Raw genomic sequence first — 23,171 nt, 5'->3', positions numbered from 1 at the left:
AGGCTAGCTTCTGTCCCCCTCCTGTAAATCTCCTCCTGGTGCTCAGAGCCTGGTCTGTGGATGTCCTGCCTTGGCCAGAGCTGCCAGGGCCCCCGTGGTGACAGGCAGAGCCAGTGCCCAGGGATACCAGCCATGCCCTGCCTCGACCACTCACCAGCCCTTTGCCATGATGACCTCTGCTCCTCAGAGGTGGCTCCCCTTGGCTTTGTTTTTGCTTTTCTCACTTTCTCTCACCCCTCCCCACCCTGCAGACTTTTTCCTCTAGCTCAGCATTCAGAGCCTTTCCCACCTGCAGGCTGTCTGGCATCTTGATGCTCTTGGTTGGTTCCCCGTGTTTCTGGGTTTGTGGGCCACCACCCCCTCTAGTCTTTGGGGCTTTCTGCCCTCTCAGCTTAGGACCACTGGCTTATGATGGGGCTCACCATGGGAAGTCCTGCCTGAGAGCACCCCACGACCCTGGCTGTCCTCAACCCAGCCTTTCCCTCAGCACCATGATGTATGTTGAAGGTGTGGGTGATGATGAGGACTATGACCAGGCCCCCTCCCTCACTGTTTCCTCCTCTGCCTCAGTTTACTATTTAGGCCAGTCCTTCCTTCTTACATCAGGTATCAGGGCACAGTAGAAAGGGAAAGTGTGGTTGAGGCCAATCCCACCTGGCTTTATATCCCAGTTCCAGAAGTTTCTCCTGCTGTAAAATCGGGCAGGAGTGTCACTCTCCCTGGGTGTCTGTACGGTGGGGTTCAGGGTGGGTCCAGTGGGTGGGCCAACTTTACAGCAGGATCTTGACCGTTGTCAGCTGCTTCCCATGGCTTCTTGCCCTCCTCAGAAGATGCTGCTCCTTGTCCCTGGCAACTGAGCCCCATTTGTCCTTCCCAGTTTGATCATACCAATACTCAGGGCTTCCTTCTGTGGGCAGCTAACCCCTCGTGTGAAGAGAGTCAGGGGTGCTCCACTGTGGAGGTGCTCCCTGGCCCCGGTCTAATAATGGGAGTGTTTGTTCACTGTTAGGTGCAGAGGCAAAATATCCTCAAAGTCAGGTGCCACTGAGAATTCTGATACCTCCCGTTGTGTGAAAGCCCAGTCTCTGACGTATTGAAGTTTGAAGTACACAGGCAATGGACGTTGTCTTTACCCTTCCTGACCTTCTAGAACAGAGTATGAATCAGGGGTGCCCCCGGGAAGCCCCTGCTGAGGAAGCTGCACATCAGATAGGCATGAATTCAGGCTTCTTTCTACAGTGGACGAGGCAGAGAAGTGGCTTTCAGTGCAGATATGTGAAGATGGCAGATCCTGCAGGGCACACACACACGTGTGCACACATGTCTGTAACTCATCATTCTGAGTTCCCTTGTGGGGAAGCATGCATTGTTATTTACCAGCTTGGTGACCTTGGGCTACTTGCTTAATCTTAAGTGAGCCTCAGTTTTCCCCTCTGTAAAGTGGGGATAATAACACAGCATCTATGTCATTGGGTTGTTGTGAGGATTATACGCCTATATGCAAAATGCTTAGAAATACGGTGCCGTGAGCGTCTGCTATTACATGTTGTTCGTAGTAGTAGTAACACTACCACCCGCTACCACCATTACTGTTAGATTTGATCACTAGACACCCAGGGCCCTGAAAAAGCATGTTGCTGGGGTCAGTATTTTTATGGAGACAGCAGACTTGGAGCCAGCAGCAGCCCTGGGCTTCAATCCTGCCTCTAAGTGCCCCAGAGGTAACTGGAATGAGCTACCCCTATCGCTGGCTGGTCCAGGTTGCTCCCTCCCTCTCAGAGACTGTCATCACGGAGCAGGCTGGCTACCCTGACCGTTTCCTCTCCTGCATGTCTCCCTAGGAACCTCTGGCGGGAGGTGACCCACTACCTGCGTTTGGGGGACATCGATGCAGCCACCGAGCAGAAGCGGCGCCTGGAGGAGAAGCAGCGGGTGGAGGAACGGAAGCGGGAGAACCTCTGCACGCCATGGCAGCCCAGATACTTTGTCCAGGAGGTAACCCAGCTCTCACCCACAGGAGAGCTTGTCCCGTCTTGGAGTAGGGTGCGGGGAGAGAGGCGTCTTGGTTTTGGCTCCAGCTTTGGACTAGATTTTGGGACAGTTTCTCTGCAGCAACTGATATTTCTGGTTGGAAAAGCCCCTCAGCCTGGCCTGGAGGGAGCCATGGCTTTGCACAGCTGGCTGTTATTCCAAACCCCTGGTACCTTGTTATCAGTAACCAGATTAGCTGGGAAGCACCTCCCTGCCCATCTCCACACAAGGGTGGCTGCGACCCTCACAGTTGAGAACCACCGTTTCAGAGCTTTGCCTCCTATAGGCCCAGTGGGATGGGTCTGCTCTGGAAGGCCAGGGTGCATCCTGCATCTAAGGTGCTGTTGCTGTCACCCAGGAAAGTGGCCTTGGAAGGCAGAACTCCTGTCCACATGACTGCCTACCCGCCAGGCAAGGGGCAGGGCACCAGATACCCAGAGGAGGCCTTTATGCTCTTTGCTTGAAGTTGTCTGTGGAGAAACTGGAGATGTGCTCTGAGAGCAAAACTAGCAGTTACAGAAATACCGGAGCTGCAGTCTTTAAGGCAGGCCCTCAGGAGCCAAGCAAGCTGGTGAGTCTCGGGCGGAAGGGAGAGCCCATATCTAAAGGGGTGGATGCCACTCACCTCCAGGCAATGACAGACTGATCATCCAATTCTTCAACCAGAAATCGGAATTTATGAGAAATCTGACTTTCACATGTTGTGAATAAATTAAAAATATTTAAAAATTTAAAGCCAGCGGGAGTATGTCTGTGGGCCCTCTTTAGCCCATGTGCTGTTGAGTTCTGCTACAAGAAAAGATTACTAGTTGGGATTATTTGTCTAGACATAAGGTTGTGGGGTGAGTCACAGCAACAGTAACTGTCAGCCAGATTTATGACCAAAAGCAAGAAGCAGCCACTGTGTTCCCCAGAGACAGGAGGCTGAAGGGATGGAGTGCCTTCAAGGCTGGACTCTGGTTCAGACAGGAAGGCTGGGGGCAGACTGCCTATGTGTGTCACTGACCGGGGACCCTGTGTGCAGGTCTTGCCAGCTGAGACCACTCGTCTGCCTGGGTTTGATGAAAACCAGTACATTCGTAACAGAAGCCTCGGGGGCGTCTAAAGAATAAAGTTCATCCCAACACCGGAACTGTCAGCATTCAGTTTAGGACATGATTGTGTATATAGTGTTTTGATTCTTGCCTTTTTCTAAAATCTTGATATTTGACTGGTGTCGGAATTATTTGTGACTGCTGGGTGTTCCCCTCCAGGTGGGTGGGTTATGTATGGGTCACTGCGTTGTCCAAATTCCTCATATTCAGGCCTCTTTAGTCTCCATCCGACTGACTGCCTCCTTTTTCTCCTGTCCCTCTGTCTCCATGAGGTTTTTTGCCAAGTAATCTTCCTTGATACAAACCAACAAAATCCCTTTTCTTTTTGTTGTTTTGGTTTACTTCATGTTTTTTTTTCCTTGAAATGCCAAGATACGTATGTAAAGAGCAGCGAGGTTAGGGGGCCGGCGAGTGAGATCACCAGTTCGGCCTGGCTATGAGCTGTCAGGGGCAGGACAGACACAAGATTGGCAGCTGCTTGTCCAGTGCTCTGCTCCCAGCCGGCTCTCTCGGAGTATCAGAGGCCTGGGGAGTACCCTTGCTTCTCTTAAGTTCTCCCCCCGAGAGGTCTCCATGTGATATCTCCCTCCTTCTCTTGCAGGGTGATGGCTGGGTCTATATCAATCCCCTCTGGAAGGCCCACTGATGTGGAGATGCAGAGCTTCCCGAAGCAGCCCTGTGTTTGTAGGAATTAAAGTGGTACAGTATCAAGTCTCTGCTGATATTCACTGAAGCCTCTTGCTGTCATCCAAGAAATGGTAACCAAGAGGGGAATTATATACTGTGAAATACGCACCCCCAAAACTCTGCCACGGGATCGAACTTATTCAGGAGCCATTTCGGGCATGTGTGTGGGCTTCTAGCACACTGTATATGTTCACACGCACGCACTATTTACACGTCTGCTGGGTATTTTATATGTGTAAATACTGTGCCCCCAAGGTCTAAGAGGGTAACTATGTGCTCCTTTTTACCAGTGAGGTTTTCTACTTTTCACTCACAAAGACAAAGCTATTCTCACCCAGTCAACTCCTGGCAAAAGAAAGGTGAGTTGGCATGGCTGACATTTCAGAATTGTTGATTCTCACTTCCTCCCCACCCCACCTCAACATTTTGTCTGTCTTCACCTGAGAAAGATAAACTGCTGCTATTTCTTGCTGGATCGGGGGTGAGCAGAAACTTGAAGGTTTAGGCCAGAGTCTTCCAGGCTGGAATGGAACAGCTCTGGGAGAACCTACAGCCAGGTGCCACCCTGGAATTTTCTTCCCCGTCTACTTGCCCTGGAACCTTTCTGACAATTTCTCTCACTCTCAAAGCACGAGTCACGCACCTTTCAGAGCTGCTGCTTTGTTAGCAGAGAATAAATCATATGGCGCCTTCATTACTTTTGTGTTTTTAAAAAAGGGCTTTAGAAGTTGAATATACACACACGTATGTACCTGCAAACACGCACCACAGCCGCAATCTTGTATTTAGTTTGGGGAAAGAGAAAATTTCCTGTGGATTTTTTCTTTTAAATGCACCTCTCTGGTTTGACCCAAACTCTGCAAGAAAACCACTGTGATTAAGATACACATAAGCCTGTGTAAGTGTCCCATGGGTTCAGTTCCCATTCTCAGCCTTTACAAATGAGGTCAAAGAAATGACTAAAATACAAGGAAAAATGGAAGTATTTGATTTTTGCTCAATGCTTAATTTATTTTTTACTGTACCATTCCAATGATATTTATAAAATTCAGTAGCATGAATGCCTCTCCGTAGTAATAACTGATTTTGTGCCTTTTGTCTGCTTTCTTAAGACCAATTGTTCACACTTTGTAGATATTAGACAAATATATTTCGATTAAATACTTATCTGTGTGTCTATGTTTTTTCAGGAATTCTTAAAAATCCACCAAATATCCATGAAGTGTATTTTCTGTCAAGTTAATAAGAATATTTAACCCATATTCAGTGAGCAGTGTGTTTTGTGATAAAGTCCCTGCCAAGACAGTCGTAATGTAGGCCTGTGCAGGTCCCTAGTCTTAAAACATCTGAGGAAATGGGGTGAAATGCGGCTGATTCACTTCTGAGGGAGAGCAGAGGCTATTTTGAGGGGGAAGAAAAAAAAAGTCTAAAAAGTCATCACATCATTGTGGTGCTCTTGGATTGTCCAGTCTTACGCTGAAGGATAAGTAAACCATATGGGAAATAAAATATACTGAAGGTTCACCTTTTCCTTGGTGGTTGGGTAAATGGGTACATTTTGCCTTGTTAAGAAAATGGTGAAAAACCAACTTTAACTGCCATGGTAGTCAAAGCAGCCTGGTACTTGGTATGACGACAGACACATGGACCAATGGAACAGAATGGATACTCCAGACATAAATTCACCCACCTGTCATCAGCTGGTCTTTGACAAAGGACCAAAGTTCATTAAATGGGGAAAAGACAGTCTTTTTAACCAATGGTGCTGGCAAAATTAGATGTCCATCTGTTAAAAAAAAAAAAAAACAGGACCTATGTCTCACACCATACACAAAAACTAACTCAAAATGGATCAAAGACCTAAATATAAAACTTGATAAAGATCATAGAAGAAAAAATGGGGCCATTAGGGGCCCTAATACATGGCATAAATATAATAAAAACCATAACTAATGATGCATAAACACTAGAAGATAAACTAGATAACTGGGAGCTCCTAAAAATTAAACACACTCATCAAAAGACTTCACCAAAATAGTAAAAACCTATAGAACCAAAAGATTTTTGGCTATGACACATGACAGAGGTCTATAAAACACATCAATGCCTCAATGGAAACAAACAATCCAATTAAAAAAATGGGCAAAGGATATGAACAGACACTTCAACAAAGAAGATATTCAGGCAGCTAACACACATGAAGAAATGCAATCATTAGCCATTAGAAAAAGGCAAATCAAAACAGCAATGCTGTATCATCTCAACCCAACATGACTGGCACTAATCAAAAACAAAAAAAATCCAGAAAATAAACACTGGAGAGGTTGCGAGGAGACTGAACTCTTCTGCACTGCTGGTGGGAATGTAAAATGGTACAACCACTGTGGAAAATGATATGCCGCCTCCTCAGAAAACTGGAAATAGAAATACCATACGATCCAGCAATCCCACACCTAGGAATATATCCTAGAGAAATGAGCCGTCACAAAGAGCTTGACGTCATATGAACAGACATATGCACAGCCATGTTCACTGCAGCACTACAACAGCAAAAAGATGAAAACAATCTAAGTGCCTATCAATGGATAAATGGATAAATTATGGTACACACATGCAATGGAATACTATGTAACCATAAAGAACCATGACGAATCCATAAAACATCTCACAACATTGATGAGTCTGGGAAGCATTATGCTAAATGAAATAAGTCACAAAAGGACAAATACTGTATGAGATCACTATTAAACGTTTATAAACAGAAAAAAATCTTTGATGGTTACAAGGGAGGGGATGTTTGGGGGCAAGAAGTCACTAAGGAGATAGCAGACAAATGTTAACTCTGGTGAAGGGAAAGACAACACGATGTAGAGGTCAGTACAACCTGACCAAGGTGAAGTCACAGAAGATTTCTAGACACATCCAAACACTTCGAGGACCAAGTTGCTGGGGACCATGGTCTCAGAGGACAGCTAGGTCAACTGGCATAACATAGTTCATAAAGAAAATGCTCTACATCCCACTTTGGTGAGTAACGTCTGGAGTCTTAAAAGCTTGCAAGCAGCCATCTAAGATACATCTATTGGTATCATCCTGTCCAAAGCAAAGAAGAATGAAGAAAACCAAAGTCACAAGGAAGGTATTAGTCCGAAGAACTAATGGACCACATGAGCCACAGCCTCCATCAGCCTGAGCCTAGAAGTACTAGATGGTGCCCTCACAATAGAGGGTCCCAGACAGAGCAGGAGAAAAATGTGGAACAAAATTCAAATCCACAAAAAAGAGAGACCAGAGTTACTGGTCGGACAGGGACTGGAGGAACCCCGGAGACTCTGGCCCCTGGACACCCTGCTAACTCAGAACTGAAGCCACTCCCGAAGTCCATCTTTCAGCCAAAGATTAGACAGGCCTATAAAACAGCAACACGTGAGGAACATGCTACTTAGTTCAACCAAGTATATGAGACCACATGGCCAACACTCGTCCAAAAGCAAAGACGAGAAGGCAGGAAGGGACAGGAATACTGGACCAACAGACACAGGGAACCCGGGGTGGAAAGAAGGAGAGTGCTGACACATTGTGAAGATCACAACCAATGTCACAAAACAATTTGTGTATGAAATTTTGAATGAGAAGTTAATATGTGCTGTAAAATTTCACCTAAAACAAAATTTAAAAAGGTAAAATATCACATAAGCAAAAGACATATTAAACACGCACAACTTCAAGAATTATAAACACATACGTACCCACCGCTCAAGTAAAGAAACATAAGGTTTCCTGTACTTTAAAAGCCACCTCTGTGCCCCTACGTACACTATAGTACCCTCCTCAACAACAGCACTACCGCTGTCTTGGAGTCATCACCCCTTTTATTTTCACCGTATATACTATTGTATTTCTAAACAATGGGTTTAGTTGTACCTGTTTTTAGACTTTTTACAAGTAGAATCCTACTGTATTATACCATAGCTTGAGTCAACATTTTGTTTGTAGGTCAGTCCATAGTGCTGAGTTGCTCTATCCGTCGTTAGTCTTATGTTTGTGATACGTAACACAAGCACAGTACAAAAACCAAATGCAGAGGGTAATGAATTATTTTAAAGCAGAGGTGCGTGTACCTACAACTCAAACAGAACATTGCCATCCAACCCCCTGCATACCCTTTCCTAATCAAAGCCTCTATCTTCCTTGCTTTGCTTTATAACTTTAGCACTTACGTATATATTCCTCAACAAGAGAGTTCTGCCTGCTTTTTGAACTGTATATAAATTCAATCACATGCTGGCTTTTTATTGTTTTGGAAGATCAGTGCTGTTCTTATAAACTTTATTTCAATTTTTTTTCCATTGTAGAATACTCCAATATATGAATATGTTTTTATCCTGTCTACTTCTGACCTTTGAGTTGTTTCCATTTTTTGGTTATCATGAACGATGTTGCTAAGAACATTTCTTGTATTAGATCTCCGTAACCACAGTGCACGAGTTTGCACTGCCGTGCAGCTCACTGATATTCTGTTTTTCTTTCATTTTTTCCCTCTATTTCATTTTGGATCATTTCTATTGCTGCATCTTCAAGTTCACTTACTCCTCTGCAGTGTATGATCTGTTAATTCTCATCGAGCGCATTTTTCCATTTCAGTGTAGTTTCCATCCTCAGTTTGGGTCTTTATGTCTTCAGTGTCTTCAGTTAACATGCTCAGTCTTACTTCCGTGAACATCAAGTGTAATAACTATTTTAAATGTCTGTTATCATGTTTTTCTGTTGATGGCTTTTCTTCTTCCTTTTAGGCTGTAATTTCTTCCTTTTGTGCACACCTGGGAATTTTTAATTGGATGCCAGACATTTTGAGTTTTACCATGTCGGGTGCTGCATTTATATTCCTGTATTCTGGAGCTTTGTACCACGGCACCATTAAATTATGTAGAAACACTTGATCCTTGAGGCTTGGCGTTAAGCTTTGTTTTGCAAGACCAGAGTAGCTTTCCATCTAGATCCGATACTGCCTTGCTACAGAGGCAATGGTGGTATAGCAGTGAAGAGCTTGGCTGCTAACCAAAAGGCTGACAGTTCAAATCCACCAGCTGCTCTTTGGAAACCCTATGGAGCAGTTCTACTCTGTCCTGTAGGGTCGCTATGAGCCAGAACCGACTCGGCGGCATCTAAAAACAAAGGCAATACCACTACCCTTCTTTCGAGGTTCTCCACTCTCGAGGTTGGGAACGTGAGGACTATTTAGGGCCCTATGCGACCACCGACCACCCACCGGTGATTGTTCATTCTGCTTATCAGGTGGTTCCTCCCCTGGCCTCAGGGAGTGTCGTCGTCACAGGCATGCGCTGCAGCTGAAGACTCCCGGGGTCCCCTCTGCAGACCCCAGAGCTCCTGTGCACACCTCCCCTCTCCAGTGCTCTTCCCGTGAACTCCGACAACTCTGGCCGCCCTGGGCCCCCAGCTGCCTCAGCTCGGGGGGTTCTTCCACTGTCTTCCGATTTTCTCTTCAGTCTTTACGCTTCCTGCCCCTGAGCTTATTAACTTCAGCAGGCGTGCATCTTATTTCTAAAAGCTCTCTTCAGCCTTTTCTCCCTCCTAAACAGCTCGATTTTCTTCCATAATTTATTCCCTGATCATTTCATACTTTTACAGATTTCCTCACACGGGCTAAATGGTCGTTACTGCCTAGTTTCCTTAGGTGCTTTTGGGTCTTTAATTCTGAGATGATCATACTTCTTAGGAAGAAACCGTGGGAACTGTCCCAGATGCAGTATCATTTGAAGAGGATTCTCAGTCTCTCGTGGATACTATTTTTCAGAGCCAGTTTAAATTTATGACTTGGTTTTGTAGACCACGCAGGTAATATGAATTTGATCTGCAAATCCACACGAGCCTTCTCATCCTAAGAACCTTCTTGGGGACGTGTTTCTTCACCAGCACCCTTCCCCCCACAGCTGTGAACAACTTCCCATGAAGTTCCTGGAAGGATAGGGCATGTTTACTTTTGATGTATACTTGCAGTGAACATGTAGTTCACGTTCACTTTGCAGCCAAAGCCTTAGGCCAGCAGGGGGTCTTCTATCAGACACCCTACGATGAGCCACCCTTAGCCCTTTATCTTATCTCCCATGCTCACCTGGCTGTGAAAAACAAAGCCCAGTTTCAGCAGATTCACCCGGCTTCCCTAGGGTAAAGTGGCTTAATTCTGAGTTCTTGCTTTCACTAAATTTTGGCCTAATAATTTCCTTGTCTCCTGTCAGCTTTTTGATGCTTTTTAAAATTTATTTTGTTGTTGTTTAAAATATACACAGCGACACAGATATCATTTCAGCCATTTCTACGTGTACGATTCAGTGGACACTGATTACATTCTTAGAGTTGTGCTACCATTCTCACCCACTTTTTCTGAGTTGTTCCTCCCCCATTAAAATAAACTCTGCCTTTTCGATGCTTTCAGGATAATTTTGCCCAGCACTTTGTTTCGAGCCAAAGGGTTAATCTTGAATAGCTTACCCTCCTCACCTTGCTTTTGCAAGTTATATGAGATTCCCGAATTTGCTCACTCTTCCCTGAGAAGCTTGCCCACTGAAAGAGGTCTTTAAGTGATTTTTTTTCAGTGTTTCATTGGGGAAAAGGAGGTAACAGAAGCTTGACTAATGCCTCTCCTCTGCAGTGTTTGCTAGTGCAGGCTGTCATTAACAGCCAGGACCATAAAGTCGTTTTTGTTTTTTAAATGTTTCCTTCTGCAGGACACAGGCCTCAGAGCTGATCCACACTAATCTAGTTTTGTCAAATGAGGACTAGATGATGTCTCTTCCGTCTAGCGTGTTCTGAACAATGAAGACAGTGTACTGCGCTTACAAGACAACGCACTGTTGTCACGGTCACGGCCATCTGATCTGGAATTTTCATTCAGTCTCCTCATCTCCAGCTTCCACTAAAGCCAATTTCACAAAAACAGATACTTCGTGTTCTAATCAAAATGACTCCAGGCCTTTTTTAAGATTTAGAAATAGTTTAGATATTTATAACTCTCCAAGAAAATGCCGTATTTTCTGAGTAAATGAAATATTAAGAGATTGTGACTATCTCTATACATCTCTGGGAGGCACAAATTAGGATCGGCATATCTGACACAGAGGTGAACATACTATATGCTATTTAACTTTTAGGATCCACAGAGCTATAGGTAATTTTGTTTCTAATATTCCACTTCTGATAGTGGACTAAGTTTAGACCAACTTCCTTGCTAAGGAAAACCAGAAAAGCTGGACATGAAATAACACTTGCTTGAGTCCATTATGGAAACCTTGGTGGCATAGTGGTTAAGAGCTACAGCTGCTAAAAGGTCCCCAGTTCAAATCCACCAGGCACTCCTTGGAAATTCTATGGGGCAGTTCTACCCTGTCCTATAGGGTTGCTATGAATTGGAATCGACTCGACAGCAATGCATTTTTTTGTTCAGTTTTGAAGCCATTATAGACCCAAAATAGTGCAGTATCACCAGGCCATAATCTAGAAGATGGAAACCCTGAGAGGGAAGCCTGGCACTTGTTGCCAATTTCCCAGGGGGAAAAGTGGACAAGGATGAACAGCAATTTCAGTTACTTTGTAGGGGTAGGAGGACAAATGTACTTTTTCAGATGTGCTTGTTATGAGTTTCAGCCTGGAAATAACAGCAGGCTAGCTTTGTGTATCGTATCAGTTCCTTGAACTGGCTAGAATGGTTCTGGTGTGCTAGTTCAGTTTCCCCAAATACCTGGGTGAAACAAAGGAAAATCCTCTATAGAGCAAAACATCATCCCAGGCCTAAACTTACTCCTAGAATTTCTCAAATATAATGTCTAGAACACACACATTAGGAAATAAGACCACATAATGACTAGCAGAAAGAGAACACATAATAGAAATAAGAACTCTCGATACTGAAATTATCAGACACAATTTGTAATGACGCTCACTATGTTTTATAAAAGACAAGACTGAGGATACACAGTGGGCCAACTGTAAAATATAAGAAAGGAAATAGGTTTGGGGGGGAAAAAATAAATTCTAGAATTGAAAAACAGCCCAAATGAACTCAATTGTCGGGTTTAATAGCAGATTTGCCATAATAGATGAGGCAGTTGAGTGAGTCAGGAGGAAATGGACAGAAACATCAATGGAGAGTCAAAAGGAGACACACGTAGAAAACACAGTGGGATGGTCTAACACATGTTTAATTGGAGTCTCAGAAGGACAGTAAAGAGAGAATCTGTAGAAGCAGTATTTAAGGACATAATGATGGAGAGCTTTCAAAAAACATGGAAACCAACTAGCCACCAAGTTAGAAAGAATTGATGCCTTTGATTATGGTGTTGGTGAAGAATACTGAAATACCATGGACTGCCAAAAGAATGTACAAATCTGTCTTGGAAGATGTGCAGCCAGAATGCTCCTTAGAAGCAAGGATGGTGAGCCTTCATCTAAATACTTTGGACATGTTATCACAAGGGACCAGTCCCTGGAGGACATCAAGCTTGGTAAAGTAAAGGGTCAGCGAAACAAAGGAAGACCCACAATGACATGGATTGACACAGCGGCTGCAGCAATGGGCTCAAGCATAACAATAATCATGAGAATAGCACAGGACCGGGCAATGTTTCGTTCTGTTGTACACAGGGTCAGTATGCATCAGCACCGACTCGATGGCACCTAAAAACAATGACAAATTTAAAAAGCTCCAAGAATCAAAAATAGGATACATTAAAAGAGTATCTAATGCAAGCACCGTAAGAAAGCTGGTATAACACTATTACTGTCAACAAAATAGGCTTTAGCAAAAAGCATCACTGAAAATAAAGTATTTCCAAGCAACAGAAGGTTCAATTTACCCCTAAGATATAAATTCCAAAAATGTATACACTTAATATGGATTCAAAACATACAAAAAAACTGACAATTCAAGAAGAAATAGACAAATCTATAATAGTTTGAGATTTCAAAACACGCTTCCCAGTAAACAACAAGCAGACCCAAAAAAAAAGATTACGAAAGTTAGAAAAGCCCTATGATTCATAACCTTACTTTGTGGATACTCTATGCCCACCAACTGCCAAACAAGAGACACTGTGGTAAAGGACACATGGATACATATATATATACACACACACACATATAAATTAGCCCTAGCTTGGGCCACAGAGCAAGTGTCAACCAATTTCAAAGGACTAAGACTATATATATCTGATAACAATGCAATTAAAGTAGGAATTGATCATAAAAGGATAACCAGAAAACCATCATGTTTAGAAATCAAGAAATGTGTATCGAAACAACCCACCATTCAAAGAATTTACAACGGGAATTAAAAAATAGACTGAACGACATTCAGTTCCCATCAGAACCTTAGAGAATGCAGTGAAAACCATGTCTGGAGGGTATCTATAACTTTAAATTCACATATTAGGAAAGAACTCAACACACTAAGTTTAAAAGAACAGCAACCCTTCCCCCCGAAGAAAAAAGAAAACAATAGGAGTGTAAATTAATGAAATAAAAAACATATCAACAAAGTTGGTCTTTATAAAAAAATAAAACTGATGAGGGAGGACATAGATACACACAGAGAGGAGGAAAGACAGAAAAAATCAGTCTTAGGAATGACTGAATATCATTACAGAGCCTGCAGACGCTGAAACAACCATTAAGTGATATTAACAAATTTATAGTTATACTTGAAATTTAGACAAAATGGACAAATTCCTTAAAAAACACCACTTACCAAAACTGACACGAGGGGAAAAAAAAACTATAAAATAATTGACTCTGTAATTAAAAACCTTTGCACAAAGGAAATTCCCAAGTTTCACCAGCAAATTCTACCAAACACAGATTATTCCAGGAATACATGTTCACTTTAAAAAAAAAAAAAAGTCTCTGTAATCTATTCTATTAATAAGGAGAAAAACCATGGGACCATCTCAATAACTGAAGGAAAAAATTTTTTGATAAAGCCCATCCATAATCAAAACACAGGAAATCTAAAAAAAGGAAATGTTCTTAGTATGATCAAGGATACCTAAAAATCTACAGCAAACATACCTAAGGGTAAAATATCAAAAACTTTGCCTGTGAGAGAATGAAACAAGGATATTATGGAATAAACTCAAAGAATTTGGTCTTTGTACCTGGTTCCTGGGAGGAAACCTGCAGACAGGATCATTTAGATTACGATCTATAACTATATATGACAACCCAGTGCCGTCGAATGATCTATATGACTGGCGTGATTACTTATTTATAAGGGGCTCCAGACCACGTTTACCTAACAGGTTATGCTAATGAAGTGACTCTTGGGCGAGGGCTGGCCAGGCCAGAAAGACCCACCGTGTGATAGCAGTGGGGTGGAGGGGGACTGGTGTGGAATGGAGATTGAGTGTCACCACACGGGCAATGAGTCAATTTTTTTTTTTATATAATGAAGCCCCAATGAAAACTTGACACTGAAGCTCAGGGAGCTTCCTGATTGGTGAAAGACACCGGTGGTTGGGAGGGTGACACACCTCTTTTTAGGGACATGGAAACTCTCCTATGGGAATTCTTCCAGGCCTTGCCTTATGTGTCACTCCATTTGTATTCTTTTTGCTATAATAAAACTAATTTTAAGCATAGTGCTTTCCTGAGTTCTGTGGGTTGTTCAAACAAATTATCAAACCAAGTGGGTAACGGGAATCCCCAAATATGTAGCCAGCAGGTCAGAAGTGAGGGGGAGCCTGGGGAACTACAATCTTACAACTGGCATCCTGAGGGGAATACCTTGAATACCTTGTGGAAAACCTTTAATTCCTAGCCAGCACGTCAGAGGTGAGGGTGTCACGGGGATGCCCAAGACTGCAACTGGCATCTGAAGTCTTGGGCAGTTTGTGACAGCCTGGAGGACTGTGTCCTTTAATTTGTGAGTTCTTAGTTCCAGTGGTTACGTTCAGAAAAAGTAATACAGCATTTGCAGCTGGTGTCGAAGAAAAGGATATTTCAATTTAGAATTACAGCTGGTGTGTGTCAGTCGAGGCATATACAAAGAGACACCCAATGTGGGTGTTATCACCTCTTCTATACCAGATGTCCCAGTCAGTGCAGCGAAGCAAGGAAATACGTAATCATTGTTACATGCTGTCCAGTCGATTCTGACTCATGGCGACCCTACAGGACAGAGCAGAAATGCCCCATAGAGTTTCCAAGGAGCAGCTGGTGGATCTGAACTGCTGACATTGTGGTTAGTGGCCAAATGCTTAACCACTGTACCACCAGGCTTCTATTGTGCCACCAGGCTTCTATTGTGCCACCAGGCTTCTACTGTGCCACCAGGCTTCTATTGTGCCACCATGGCTCCTTAAATAACCATCAGAAAGGAAGAAATAAAATGGTCATTACTCAGATTATGGTGGTGTATGTTTACGTTAAAACACTGAATAAACTGTTAAAATAAGTTTAACAAGGCCGTTGGATACAAAGTCAATATAAAAAAAAAATCACCTGTAATATCTATATATTCACAATTAGAAAATGAAATTTTATAGGACACGGTATTTACTACTGCACCAAAAAAGCACAAATACCCATTAGTAAAATTTACTGGAATGTGCAAGACCTGTTCAAAAACTATACAACACAGAAATTAAAGAAAACCCATGTAAGTTGAAGGATGTGCCATGTTCATGGACAGAAGCCTTAACAGCCCACAGGTTTTTAACCTCCTCCCCCAGAACTTACTCTACTACACACTGAGACTTATCGTAAAGCTACAGTAACCAACACACAAAGATAAGCGTTCTGCAGAATTTAACAGAGGGCCCAGGAATTGACTCATGCAGACACCTGATTTACTACAAAATGAGTACTGCAGAACTGCAGGAAGGGACGGTCTTTTCAATAATTGGTGTTGGAAAAATTAGGTATACATATGGGAGGAAAACCCACTTAATTCACACTATACTCAAAAAATGAATTCCAGGTGGACTGCAAAGCTAAGTATGACAAAATAATAAAGCTTCTGGAAAATAACAGAGGCCTCAGGAAAATAATTCTTAACAGGGCACAGAAAGCTACATACATACTAAAGATTGAAAAATAACTCTACACTAAAATGATGAACCCCTAGGCAAGCTGCAGAGCAGAAATCTGCAACACATGATTTCGGACTCATATCCAGTATATATAAAGAACTCCTACTGATAAATTAAAAAAGGAAAACCAATAAAAAATGTGTAAAAGGCTAGAGCTGACATCTTACAATTGGCAAACCTCATTAGTAACCTGAGAAAGACATTTAACAATGAGATACATTCACCCACTAGAAAGGCAAGATTAAGACAAGGGCTGGTTAGACTACTGAGCAGTAAGAACGCTAACATCCTACCCGCAATCCCACTTTTAGATAAATACCTACAGAAATGCATGTGTAAGAACACCACGAGAGATGGAGAAAATAGTCCTTAAAGCATTCTTCCTAATTCCCTCAACCTAGAAACAACGCAAATGTCTATCTACAACAGATCGTATACACACGTACATCAGGAATCCGACACATTAATGAAAATGGATCAACTTAGAGTCATGTGCAACAATCTGGATGGATTTCATGAATATGATACTTAGGAAGAAATACTCAGGTGGTAATACCACTAAACAAAGGTAACTAGTAAAAAAACTAGAAGACTGATTACCTTTTGGAGGGGGAAGTGGGACAGGACAATGATTGGGTGGGGGCATGAAGAAACCTCTGGGGTGGGGCCACCGTTCTCTTCCTTGACCTGGACTGTGGTTACGAAGTTGCTTGCTTTGTGGTAATTCACTAAGCTACACATTTTTGTGTTCTTCTCTGTATTACATTTTACAATAAAAAGGGCTTAACTTAAAAGATTAGAAAGCAGGACATCGTGAGATGCAAGAGGACAAATACTGTATAAGACCACTATTATAAGATCTTGAAAAATAGTTTAAACTGAGAAGAACACATTCTTTTGTTGAGAGGGGGGAGGGAGGGAGGGTGGGAGAGGGTTATTTACTGATTAGATAGTAGATGAGAACTACTTTAGGTGAACGGAAGGACAATACTCAATACAGGGAAGGTCAGCACAACTGGTCTGGACCAAAAGCAAAGAAGTTTCAGGATAAACTGAATGCTTCGAAGGTCAGCGGAGCAAGGGCAGGGGTTTGGGGACTATGGCTGCAGGGGACATCTAAGTCAATTGGCAAAATAAATTCCATTAAGAAAACATTCTGCATCCCACTTTGAAGTGTGGCGTCTGGGGTCTTAAATGCTAACAAGTGGCCATCTAAGATGCATCAATTGGTCTCAACCCACCTGGATCAAAGGAGAATGAAGAACACCAAGGTCACACGATAACTATGAACCCAAGAGACAGAAAGGGCCACAGGAACCAGAGACTTACATCATCCTGAGACCAGAAGAACTAGATGGTGCCCGGCCACAACCGATGACTGCCCTGACAGGGAGCACAACAGAGAACCCCTGAGGGAGCAGGAGAACAGTGGGATGCAGACCCCCAATTCTCATCAAAAAAGACCAGACTTAATGGTCTGACTGAGACTAGAGGAATCCCGGCGGTCATGGTCCCCAAACCTTCTGTTGGCCCAGGACAGGCACCATTCCCGAAGACAACTCATCAGACATGTATTAGACTGGACAATGGGTTAGAGAGAGATGCTGATGAGGAGTGAGCTACTTTTCTCAGGTGGACACTTGAGACTGTTGGCACCTCTTGTCTGGAGGGCAGATAGGAGGGTAGAGAGGGTTAGAAACTGGCAAAATCGTCACGAAAGGAGAGTCTGGAAGGAGGGAGCAGGCTGACTCATTAGGGGGAGAGTAAGTGGGAGTACGGAATAAGGTGTATGTAAGTTTATATGTGAGAGACTGACTTGATTTGTAAACTTTCACTTAAAGCACACTAAAATTAAAAAAAAAAAAAAAAGCAAGCAGGACATCTTATTAGTGGTTGCTACCTCGGTCTCAACTGCAGACCATAGCTGAGCTCTGCATTTATCCATTACTCCACCTACCTCAACTCAGGATTGTTGGCAGAGCAAGGCAGACTTCTGAAAACAAACAAACAAAAACCAACCCACATTGAGAAGCCAATCCAAACCAAACCTAATTATTGTTCAGTTGATTCCAACTCATGGCAACACATGTGTGTCACTGTAGAACTGTGCTTCATAGGGTTTTTAATGGCCGATACTTCCCAAGACTGCCAAGCCTTTCTTCAAGGTACCTCTGGACTCCAACCTCCAACGTTCTGGCTAGCAGTCAACTGCGTTAACCATCCGCAGCACCCAGGGACTCCCACCAAAAAGCAGCAACTCCAAGTTCCACCATCTTATGGACTCTTGGCTATGGAAACAGTAACGGAAACGCTATAGAGTGCTTTTACACCATCTTGTCTTCTGGCGCTTGGTCACAGCCTAGGGACTCAAATTAAAACTCTACAAGTGCAGATTCAGGTAGATGAAAATATAAGCCTGAAAACTAAATCTTGTCTTTGGATTTGCTGCCCCAGCTCCTTATTTAGACTACAAAGCATTATAGCTGTGTTCACTTCTCAGTGGAATAAAAACAAAAGCCATTTTACAGTCTAAAACTTAGAGGTTATGATCTTTAAAATTTTAACGCATGAACTGAATTTAGCTATCTAGTAAATGCTGTGAGCCAATGGCCCTAATTCCAGTGTATTCAAACTACTATACTGTCACTTTTCTTCTGTAAGAAAACCACAAACGGCTAAGCAGCTACAATGTTTTTTACCGACCAAATCCACTGAACCAAAACCGTGTTCCCCGAAACCCAGAGAGGTGAGGCGGTCCTTCCTGCTCAGAATAGGAAACTACTGAAGACCTGACTGATTATCAGGACTTTACAGACCAGCTTTTCTTAGATTCCTGTTATTCTCGTTTAAATTAAAAAAAAAAAAAAAAAAAATTCCTATCTAGCTAGGTATCGTCCTCCTACTGGGGTAAAGAAGGCAAAAGAAAACTGCTGTTTAAGTTGACTAATTCAGCATTTCCTTCCTGTATATGTTCTCAAAAGCTCTTGTAAAAGTGAACCAAGGAGGAGGTATATGTTCAGTACTGCGTAATTCCTTTCAAAACAAAACAATTTGTAAAAGACAACACTTAACACAAAATCTGAATGAACTTTATTTCCCCTACAGTCAACAACTTCTCTGCATTGAATTTTAAAGCAACAAAGTAAAACAGAACCCCCCCGCCCATGACAAGGTATCAGAAATCCAGATTTAGTTACACTTTATTTGTGAAAATGTTACAGCCATTTTATTGGTCTGTAAAAGAACCATCATCTGGGTCAAAAACGAATTTTATAAATCAAAGAATATTCTACACCTTGGAAAAGAAAATCAGCAGTAACATTCTCACGGAACATTGTAAATTACATTTTTCTTCATAAAAGGTACATACTATTCTGCACTTTTCCACCAAAAGCAGTGGTGTAAGTTATGCTTGTTATATAAAAAAAAAACTTATTATCCTGTGGCAGGAAAAACCCTTTCTCTTTCACTAAACAACTGGAGAAAAATTTCAAGTCTGTATAAAGTTGCCTATAAGCTGGAAAGTGAACATGTTCAATCTCCATTTATATTTTAGTGCATTTTTGACAACTGTCACATTTTTAATAAAAGTAAGAAAATGCATATAGCTCTAAAGAGTGTTTCATCAAATGCTTAAGGGATTCAAAAATACGGAGCAGAGAACAAAACCAGTGACAGGTAAAGTTTTAAAATATGAGCAATCCAGGCGAAGTTTACAAATCCTTTGTCATGCTGAAGCATCACAGAGATGAAGTCTGGACACCTGTCGCCTTTAAGGGTTTTTCCTTAAACTTTTGCACGTAAACAGTGCTAACCTCAGTATGAAGGTCCCCAACTCCAGCCCGGGCAGCAACGTTCGGCGCTGTAGCCGTCATTTCCAAAGGATATGAATTTAGCCCTTGAATGAACAATGCGTGACGTCTGCTCTGTAAGTACCTGATGAAGACAACTGCTGACGGAGCAATCATGTCAACGTAAAAGCACTATCTCGATCGATCAGCTACTCAGAGGTCCGTCTTTGAAACAGCAGCTGCTTCTCAGACAGAGGCAACAGTAAGCAAGAGAGAACACACATTTGATGAAACATTCTTTGCACTGGAGAAACACGAAAATAAATATATTTCAAGGAAGTATAATTACTTTTCTAATACCTCTTTCTCAGGCCTGTACTAGTTTACTGGTTCAAGAAGCTCATCACTCTCTTCCGTTTGTATTTTACATATTGCTATTTGGGTAATTCAAACGAAATGCAGGTCTTGGAAAAGAAGAGCACTGACAAGGATGCATGTGCCAGGGACCAAATTAGAGGGTTCTTTGGTGCATTGAGTCCAAATTCTCAGATTTGAAGGATAATATGTACCAATACAAAAAATCTGCTGCGAGACATTCACAGCAGTGCTCTGTCTTGCTTCACATTACAGATCGGAAACAGCTGTTCTCAACAAGCCAATTTTATTATTATTCTTTTTTAATCAGGCATTGTCAGGAAATTTTGTACATGAACCTGGACCAGTGATGGTTCGGTACCCTCCGTTGCTGTGAAACATGACATGAGCTAAAGGCAAAGACCGGTTCTCACAAGGACAACTGCTTCAAGTCAGGAACCAGAACAGTGTGTTTAAACAGTCTTCTTAGGAATCTTCTTGCCTTTCTTAAAAACTAGCTTATTTTTAATGTAGCCACGCTTCCTTTTGGTCGTCTAAAAAGAAAACAGAACACGTGGTGTTAGTGCAGTTTCTTACCAATTCAAAAACATACACGTGTGGCTGAGTGCATGAGATGAACAGCACCTTCATAACTCAGCTCCTCTACGGCTGGACTCCTGGACAGTCAGTGAGCACCGCTAACTACCTTTACGCCAGGTACGCTGAGTGACCCAGGAGGAACTGGCCTAGGTCCTTAGCCTTAAGATGAAAGAACTACCAAAGCATTCCTCCAGCGCAGAAGTTCCTCACCATCAGGCCGATGAACCCACGCTCCCCTTTCTACCACTGAATGCTTAGCTGTAGTGACTACTCAGCCTTCCCGGCCCGACAGACTGCAACAACGCCCGGCCAAGGCGTCGGGAAACGTTAACGCAGCTCCTGATTCAGCTCCAGGCCATCAGCTGCGTCAGAAATGCAAGCTAACTGCACAACTTCTGGAGCCCCAGTCCCTTCTCTGTCAAACGAGGATGACTGTACCAATCTATGATATTGAAAGAGAAATACAATTGCTTGGCCCATTCCCCAAGAGTGATCTTCTAGGTAAGAAAATACATACTTAAAAACGATTAAGCAAAAAACAAAAACAAAACCCAAACCCCGAGTTTCACAGGCGCCGCTGCAAACTTGTTAACTACAGTGTTTGTTACCTTATTATTAACTTTCTACTCCGGAAGACACAATTTTTAAAAATTGTGGTCAAGGAGTTAGCTCCTTTATTATCATTGCCCACAAATTTCCACCATCAAACCTTTTCCGTGAGCTGTGGTCACACGAGCTAGGTCTATGCGGGCACGCGTCCCTGAGCCCTGGGGGGGTGGCGAGTCCTGCCCACAGGCTTCCTGCAGCCCCACAGACGCTCCTAGCACGTCCGCAATGGCAGCTCTGCAGCGACAGGAAACCTCTCAGAATGCCTGCTGCACTCCTCCCACCTCCCCCTAAAGTCAGCGCTGACACGGAGGAAGAAAGCAGACATACGAAAAGCGTCCCTCCCATGCCAGGACAAACCACGAGGCTACAAAAGCCATGGAAATCAGAAATTCAAAAGCCATGTTACTGGCTACTAGAATATACGCTTGGGGCACAGAAGACAGATTTTTATTTTTCCATTCATATATTTATCTGGGGAAAAGAGGAGAAGACAAAAGAGGTCAGATTAAGGAAACTGACTGCCTCTGCGATCTATATGATCTGTTAGAAAGTCCAAAAGCCCCATCTTTTTGGTGGGGGGGAACCCTGAACTGGGCTTGACCGTCTCAGGAGTGACTGACGTGCCAACAGCAGCACCTGCTGTGACGCCTGCCTTGGTGTGACTCACCAGTTTCTCCTACCAAGTGCCTGTGAGAAACCACATCACGTAACTGCTTGATCATGTGATCTAAAGACGGGTAAGTGAATGCGAAGCAGGTCCCTGGATCAAAAACAGGCCTTCACACTAAAATACTAGTTCTTCTAAGGTTCTGATAAGCCTGATAGTGACTGTCAGCTGTATGTGCCACCTTAGACTCGTGAAGACACGGCAACTACATCTGGGCACAGAAAGTGTTCATTAAAAAAAAAGTTTCCATTCACAGAGCATACCGCTAATATTCAAGCTCTCTTACAACATGAATGAAAACACCAGTATTCCACATGTATTTGCAGCGTATCTTAAGTAACACAAAAGGGTAAGTCACGCCTCAATGATTCAGAATAACGGATCCACGCTACTTAAACCTGAGTGCTATGGACTGAGTTATGCGTTGGGGTCCTAACCCTTATACTTGTGGACGTGGATCCTGTCTGGGAGTTTGGTTTTGCTACATTAATGAAGCCGTATCAGTGTAGGGTATGCCTTAAACTTAAGGACTTCTGAGATACAGAAGGAGAGAAGCAAGCACGAGTCGGGGAGAGACAGAAGCTCTGTGAAGACTGCCTGGGACTCAGGAACATTGAGGCTACAGACGCCAAGACAAGGATGCTTCCCTCAGAGCAAACGGAGAGCAGGCGTCCCGGATTCGGACTTTGAGCCTCCTCAACCGTGAGAACATAGATTCCTGTTCATGAAAGCCACCCATTTTAATACTGGTCACAGTAGCATTAAGAAACTAAGACACTAATCCTAAGTCAAGACTAAAATCAGTCCTTCAATAGGTAGTACCTTATCATACGACCTTAACATGTCAACTGACGGCTAATTATTCTCCATCTCTTACAACTGGGCAATCTATATAAACGTTCATGTTTAGAAGCCTTTTATAGAAAAGATCAGAGATCTAGTAAACTCAAGCAAGCAATAATGACCGTGATACTTCAGTATTAGATATTTGTTACAAAGGAATTCCAATAGTCTCATCATAATTCCTACTACAAATTTGTCATAATTACATTGACAAAAAATCTTAAATGATTTTTTTGGTGGGGAGGGCTTCAGAAGAACTCGCCCAACTCAAGCCTGTTCTTTATTCAATACGCACAGTCACATATGCTAAAGGGGAACATGAAAATCCTGTATCAGTTTACACTGACTGAAAAGATGCGGAGGCAAACACAAGTCTTGTTACTAAACTATGAGA

The 23,171-nt window shown here is 42.8% G+C and overlaps 2 protein-coding genes across 2 annotated transcripts in view; one reads left to right on the top strand and one right to left on the bottom strand.

The window, feature by feature from the left end:
• OSBPL10 (oxysterol binding protein like 10) overlaps positions 1–5,063 on the top strand; it is a 207,875-nt gene extending 202,812 nt beyond the window's left edge. The window contains exons 10-11 of the mRNA XM_023554884.2: positions 1,842–1,995; positions 3,727–5,063. Coding sequence (XP_023410652.2) covers positions 1,842–1,995; positions 3,727–3,771 — 199 coding nt within the window. The 3' untranslated portion in view covers positions 3,772–5,063. The remainder of the gene's footprint in view (positions 1–1,841; positions 1,996–3,726) is intronic.
• Positions 5,064–18,980: 13,917 nt separating this feature from the next.
• The window catches only part of STT3B (STT3 oligosaccharyltransferase complex catalytic subunit B), a 101,627-nt gene continuing 97,436 nt past the window's right edge, over positions 18,981–23,171 (bottom strand). The window contains exon 16 of the mRNA XM_010595536.3: positions 18,981–20,612. Within this exon, the coding sequence (XP_010593838.2) occupies positions 20,532–20,612 (81 nt within the window). The 3' untranslated portion in view covers positions 18,981–20,531. The remainder of the gene's footprint in view (positions 20,613–23,171) is intronic.

This window comes from Loxodonta africana, chromosome 27 (assembly GCF_030014295.1).
Source record: "Loxodonta africana isolate mLoxAfr1 chromosome 27, mLoxAfr1.hap2, whole genome shotgun sequence".
Lineage (NCBI taxonomy): Eukaryota > Metazoa > Chordata > Mammalia > Proboscidea > Elephantidae > Loxodonta > Loxodonta africana.
The sequence above is the reverse complement of the archived record's forward strand: the minus strand, read 5'-3'. Positions and strand labels throughout refer to the sequence as shown.